The sequence below is a fragment of the Watersipora subatra genome, chromosome 2 (genome assembly GCF_963576615.1).
Source record: "Watersipora subatra chromosome 2, tzWatSuba1.1, whole genome shotgun sequence".
Classification (NCBI taxonomy): domain Eukaryota; kingdom Metazoa; phylum Bryozoa; class Gymnolaemata; order Cheilostomatida; family Watersiporidae; genus Watersipora; species Watersipora subatra.
Genome location: NC_088709.1, coordinates 19,289,296 through 19,296,742, shown reverse-complemented (window position 1 = coordinate 19,296,742; position 7,447 = coordinate 19,289,296). Strand labels below are relative to the sequence as shown.

Here is a 7,447-nt window from a genome sequence, read left to right as displayed (position 1 = left end):
TCATGACTATAACTCACATGTAATCATACTCCATTCATGACTATAACTCACACGTAATCATACTCCATTCATGACTATAACTCACACAGAATCATACTCCATTCATTGCTATGCATCACACACAATCGTGTCTGCAAGGTACATGTCAATTTCTCTTTAGAGTCTAATGTGACACTAAACCAGACTGCTACGTGCTGCTAGCCTAACTCTATATTAATAGAGATCTTGGTGATCTCTATGAAGTGATCTCTATGATTGGCTGCAATGATAAGAATGATGTGGTGAAAACTGGAAAAATCTTCATCTTATAATCTGTAATATACAATAAAGTTAATCATCAGCAAGGCTTTTGCTGATGAACAGTTCCATATAATAGGTTTTATATTGTACTGTATAAATACTACTTGTATTTAAATACTGCCCTAAAACAGCTACTTAAAAAATTGTGGAAGAATCTTTTGCTGCTATACACACAACTGAAGTTGTCTACACAAATACTCATCTTCAGGAGATAAATGATTATGCTTAAAATCATTTTGTATTGAAGGGGAAGGGGGATGCTAATGCACAATAACACTGGGTCCAAGATGAACTGTAGATATGGATAAGAGCTAAAGACTCTCTGAACTTGGCTCTTTGGTGCTATGCTCTAACTAAAAACACAGTAAAAGCCCTATTGAAGTCAGGATTACATAACATGGTACTACGAGTAGATATATAGCACCATTAATTTCACTTACCAATTGGATGACCCCTTGAAACAGCAGTCAAAGATTGATGGTTTTTTCATTACCTCGTTCTAAAAAGAAACTTGAAATTAAAGTATTCTTACTGGTTTCTACTAACAAACAGTATTACTTCTGATTACAGTTGATTACACGGGCTACTTTCAATATCTCAAGGAGTGGTATCCTCACAGAAACTTGCCTGATACACTAATTATACAATTTGAGGACATGAAAAAGGTACACCAATATTTCATCTGCTGCTAAAGTGTGTATCACAGCTGATAACATCAGTGTTTTATTAACTAATTGTTGTTGTATTTAACCGTAGTTTACATAAAGCTTTAAATGCTTTGCCATTGAACACTTGAGATGACTGCAGGATGTAAGTTATATGCAGCTGTAGTAACACTTCACACTTCTTCACTCTACATAGCACAGTAACAAATTTGTACAGGTAAGTACAGGTAGTGTACAAGAGCAGTAAGGTACAGCATCAGTCACACAATAACGTTATGTGTTAGCATTTCTTATTTCCCTGAGACGTGTGAGTGGCAAAATGAAAGTGAGAAATTTCTATATTTATTATTTGAGAGTTATCCTCTCTTTAAAGATATGTACACAAACAAAACTTAACCTACAATCATTTTTACATACAACTTTTTGAGCAATGGTGTAAAGCATAAGCAAACATTTATCTGGCCCCCAAAGTAGTCTAACATATGACATCTGAAATGCTTTAAAATTTTGTCAATTTTGCTTTTTTATAATTGGTAAAAACTAAAAATATAAAATTAACAAATTATAAGATATATAATTTGAGGCAATTTAAACAATATTTAGTACAAGTTAGAAGGTCACTGTAGATTTCTATCACATAGTATACTTTCAAACTTATACTTAGCCCAGTCCGTACGGCTATCACATGTCTCTATGGGGGAATAACAACAGACCTCTTTCTACTTATATTAATTTATGTTTTACATATAATCTAGGTTCTATATTTAGCTTTTCAATTGGTTTAGTAGGATACATCTTCTTTAAGGCTATATGTACGTAATTACTTGAAGTATATATTGTTGTTCTTTTGGATCTGGAAAGAGTTAAAGAAAATACAATGTATTCTTGTAACACAAGTATCGGAATGGATTAACTTCATATGTCAAGGTTGGACTGGGGTCATTTAATTAACTTTTACTCTTCAGTAATTGAGAAAGAGTGTTTCCATCAAATGAGTAGACCACTGCGAGTAACAAATTTCAGGTTAAGAAAAAATCGGTGTAAACTTTTGCTCTTTATGCTAAAAGACAGCTTTTTGGACCTTTGCTCGCTATCCCTTAGCAATCAGGCTTGATTAACGCTGTCTCTTAACACAATATGCTTATGGCAAACAGTTCCAAGTTGATTACTGCATTTAAGAATCGCCAGCAAGCTTCCTGTGGTGACTTTTGGGTCTGTTGAATTCCCAAAGACTTGTTGCTCATAACTTTTATTAATGAGTTGTCTTCTCTTATCAAAATGGGAATTGGTTTTTTGCGCTTTTTAGATTTTTAAATGATAAAAATACAACGACAGCGATCAACTCTCCAGCTTATGTAAGGGCCTGCGGCAGCAGCGTCAACATCATTTTTGACTTTTTTACATCTGAATCCAAAAAGAAACGTTTTAACATGATAAAAATTGTGCTTGCATTAAAATGAAGCATTCATAACTTCCTAAATAATGCGTCGACCAATAGGATGTGTTTCTATACTCAGAAATTGGTCATCATTCAGTGACAAAAACATGACCAGTGATCAGTATCAGCATCAGCCTACTCAGTCATGTCTATGACACTCTCTATGACAGAATGTCGGGTTATCGCCATACATTTCTGTTATTTCGAGTCTCTAATTGTTCAAAGAATTGGGGATTACTTAGGCATGTAGGAACTGTCAACATAGTTTTGTGACTCAAACCAGTTAATGAAATCTTTGTATGTCATCAAACCATTCTTCAATGCACTGTGATTTTTATACACCAAAATACAGAGTCTTTAATGTAAGATCAGTTCATGGACACTTAGTGATTACCCGTGGTTGGTGTTCCAGATTGTTTACAATGTTACTAATGTACTCTTTACTTTGTATATAAAAACTTTGGTGTTGTGTTCATTACAACTTCTTTGTTCCATTGTACAGGACTTACAAGGCACCCACTAACTTTAAAAGGTTGGGTTTAGTGAGTTGTACGGAAGTGTCTTTTCACTGTTTGACAACTAGCAATAGCGGTAATATATTTGTAGAATCTGAAAGGAAATGTTGAAAGGATCTGTAACTTTTTAAACATAGAGTTGTCTCCTCAGCAACTGGAAAGAGTTGTTGTTGCCAACACCTTTGAAAACAGGAAGAAGGAACAGGGGAGAAACCATCCAGTTTACCGAAATGGTGAGGGCATATTGTTTTCTGGTCTGTACATACAAAGGAAAGAGACATTGACACCCTAGTACGTTACAAAAAGTTATTTTTATCTTTGTTTCAAGTTGCTTTGAAATCTTTACTCTATATTTACTGTCCATCTGAAGACACGGTATGAGGTTGTGAAATAATTTACGTCATGTGAGATTTGAACTCGGGGCATTCAGCTTAGTATCCCGACATTTTAACTCCTGCATCAGCCATCTACGTTGTACAATAATTGATATAATCGAATAATTACCAATTGATAATAATTAATTGATAATAAATAATTGATCAACTGCCAAATACTTGTGCACATAGTTTCCATGCTTTATCGACTCCCCTGACGATCTGTCACGGTATCTGAGACTGCTAGGGTACTACTCTTTACTATAATAAGAATTGTGTCTGTCTGTCCGAACCCATGGTTTGAATTTATAAACAAATGAACTAACATCATTCAGCTTGAAAGACCAACACTCCAACACCTCTAACACCAGTTTATTCCAATGGGAATAAACCATCTTCCATTTTGTAACCACCATTGCGCATATACAGACTCTCTACTCTTTATTGACTCTCCTGACGATCTGTCACAGTACACAAGACTGCTAGGGTACTCGTATAGCTGCAAAATCCTGAAGCTAATAATATATTGGCAGGTAAACCTTTATCTGCAGGTAAAGCTGGTGGATAGAAATCAGAGTTGACTGTAGAGCAGAATGAGATGATGGATGAGTGGATCCAGCGAGAGATGGAAGGATTGGAGGATCTACCGATGTGCTATGAATGATGGATAGTAATAAAGCCACTCACTTTAGACAATACTGCTTGTCAACCGCAAACTCCAAATCAACTGTTTAGCCGGCAAGATTACAGTTTGTCGTAGTTAGTATCAATAAATCATTATTGATGTTAACATCATTCAATTAGTTTTTTTCAGCTCAAGTGATGGTTTTTAGTTTTTGTACCATACTTGTAATGCTTTTGATTACCACTGGAGTTGTTGATACTTGGAATATTGGTAAAATTATTCTTTCGATTCAAGTTAGAAAAAATTAAAAGACTTTCTCAATGAGATTTTTATATATAAATATAATAAAAACCAAATTTAATTAAACAGTGTACCCACCATATGGATTCATGGTAATATATGGTTATTATGTTTATACCTGGTAATTCTCTCTCCCAGTTATTCAGTTGATGTCTCTAATGAATTTATATATATGTGTATACACTTTCTACATACACATAGTACATTCTATATATACACATAGTACACTCTCTAAACATACATAGTTCACTTTCTACATGCACCTAGTACACTCTCTATATACACCTACTATACTTTCCTCATACATATAGTACATTCTATATATACCTAGTACACACTCTATATACATGTAGTACACTCTCTATGCAGACATAATACTCTTTATGCAGACATAATACACCTTCTACATACACATAGTACATTCTCTATATACACTTATTACACTTTCTTTATACACCTAGTACACTCTTTATGTACATTTAATTTACTCTCTACAAACTTTTAGTACACGAAGTACAATCTCTACAAATGTTTAGCACACTCTTTATATGCAAGTGGCACATTTTACAATGTCATTATCTAATGCTAGTTGCCACAAACAATCTTGGTGTTTAAACTTCCTAATTTTTTGTTACAATTTCTAGCAATTCTAGGGAGAAGACAACTCCTTAAAAGTGCATAAAACTAGTGGTGAATAACTACGACGGGTACTCCTTGCAAGTATTAAGAACTAGAGGCCTGACCTTTCCTGTAAACTAGCTCATCCCCTACATGTCAATTTGCTACACAAAACTGAGGGAGATAACCAACGAGTTAAAGATGTGGTTGCGTCAAAAAGGTCGATTTAATGAAATTAAGACCAATAAAAGGCTAAAACATCAGCTACAATTTGATGTCATTTTTGTCTTTGTAGACCAATCCTGTTCAGAGATATATGCGTTTGAATGAGGCCATCTTTTAAAAAGCTCAGATTCCAGCCGGTGCTTCATTCGTGACGTAACTAGTGATACATCTGAAAAGAGTCCACGAGCGATAAATATAAGGTCGCTTCATTAGCCAATCATCAGCACAAAATTCTTATATAGGTCGTAATACATGTTATCACTCGTAAAACCCGTTGTCTGCGATCTCAAATTTAGGGATTTTACTCTATTATTAAAATGCATGGGCATTGATATTTACTAAATTAATTAACATCGTTACTTTAATGAATTACTCGATCGACAGGTTTTATTGACGAACAACAGAATTGTAAAAATTGCTGTAAAGTTACTGCGAATGTGACTCAGAGTTTTTTGAGCATCAGGTGGTTAAAGTGCTACGAAGAAAAATAGGAGAATGAAGGTAAATTTATCTTTCACTTTGAGTCTTCTATAGATATACTGTTGAGTTTAAATTCAGGTTATATTTCCCTGTTTGAGGTTATAATGAAATTTCCTGCGCATGCGAGATACGTATGTACAGTGAGTTCTTGACGGCTTCTTTTTAATCCATAGCATCTAGCAATACAATGGCTTAGATTGATGAATATGCTAAAAGTAATAATTTAAGTACTCACGAATACACTTACTAATTAATAGAATTATAACTTTTTGCTATCACCAATCATTGGTTTATAATTTTTTATAGTTCCACCTAGCTATATTTGCTTAAAAATTTTCTTTTGCAGTTTTAGCTAGTAAAATAGATTTATGATTTGACTTTAGATGTTCACTTCTCACTTGTAGAAAGTGAAGAAAATCGATTGATCAATGCACATCTTTAACTTCCAGAACCAAAGCTTCGAATGATTGGCTTGGCGCACTTATGCTTTTGTTAAACATTTATTCAGTTTTAAAATTACACTCGTAATCTATCTAACTCCCAACTTGAAAGCTTTCAGTAGATACGCGTTAGAATGACATATCTATGAATGACATATATTGATTGCATTTGTTTTACTAATTACAAGATTTTTACGTGGTCCCACCAGCCGAAGCAGCTTTGTCACTGCGGAAACTGCAATAAATGGGAAAGAGAGACTTGAATGTGTGCTGCATAATTCATGTCTTGTTTGAGTTTGCTGCAGTAGATGAATTTGTCTTATTGCATCAGCTGAAACTATGTGAGTGGCCACGACTTGATGGATATTTTTAATAAAAGCTTTATGCCGAGATGAAAATTTTTTTGCTTGTAAGTTAGATAATAAAATAATATTGTTGAAGATAATGCAAAACATGATTTGCAGAACATTGAATATATCATAGCCCCGTTGACACCTGTGCTGAAATCTTTTCTGATAGATAGATTTATAAAGTGCAATCAGAGCTGCATGGACAGGCACTTTTGCATAGCTCAACCATTTGTTTAGTACTTGAATCAACTAATCAAATGTGACCAGTAAATTTTTTTCTACAAATTGATACCAATGACTCGATAACGTTGACAGTCGACTATACAATGTATATGACTTTTAGGGATGTAGTTGGTTTCGCCACATACCTATTCTTTTCAAAGACGCAGCTTGCTTATTCTACTTACGGTAGTAAGAAACTAGTTTTCAGTGTGGGCAATGATATACAGCCCCACTCCCCAGGATAGGCTACGGGCATAATGTGGGCGGTGCTTTAGGGAGGCTGTATATCATTAGTGTGGTTAGCAACGGAACTGTGCCCATACAAAGACCTTATTCTACATAGTTCGCTTGACAGAATTATAGTAGACCGGTAGAATTGGTAGTCGGTAGTAAGATGTTTACACAGCATTTAGAAGAAGCTAATATGACAATTTTTAATTTTCCTTGTTTGAGACCTTTGAGACATTGTTAATAATGTATCTGTAGCTGGATTTAAAATTTTGTTCTAGCCAGCACGAGCAAATACAAGATAAAATATATGACAATAGAGCCGCGTAGGACTAGACTTTTATCGCAATAGCCGATGTGAATACGAGAGATAGAGACAGGTTGTACCACGCGTTACATCATTTTTGGCAAGTCTGGGCATGTTTATTTGGCCTGAGCGTTTTTACCACGATCGTATTTTTTCGACTTTAATCTTCAAATATCTCGACAATGAGAACCTCTAACACAACAAACAACATATCAGTTTCAACTGATGGACAAAGAAAAATACTTTCTTTTAAAATCAACTCCAATTTGACGCAACCACATCTTTAACAAATTTGACTGCTCTCATGAATGGCCTCTTCAAATTCTACACAATTACATCCAAATCCTTCTAGGTCCTTCA

At 34.6% G+C, this 7,447-nt stretch overlaps 1 protein-coding gene across 1 annotated transcript in view; it reads left to right on the top strand.

The window, feature by feature from the left end:
• The window catches only part of LOC137388693 (amine sulfotransferase-like), an 18,139-nt gene extending 14,140 nt beyond the window's left edge, over window positions 1-3,999 (top strand). The window contains exons 6-8 of the mRNA XM_068075150.1: window positions 871-965; window positions 3,010-3,151; window positions 3,844-3,999. Of these exons, the coding sequence (XP_067931251.1) occupies window positions 871-965; window positions 3,010-3,151; window positions 3,844-3,860 (254 nt within the window). The 3' untranslated portion in view covers window positions 3,861-3,999. The remainder of the gene's footprint in view (window positions 1-870; window positions 966-3,009; window positions 3,152-3,843) is intronic.
• Window positions 4,000-7,447: the final 3,448 nt, after the last annotated feature.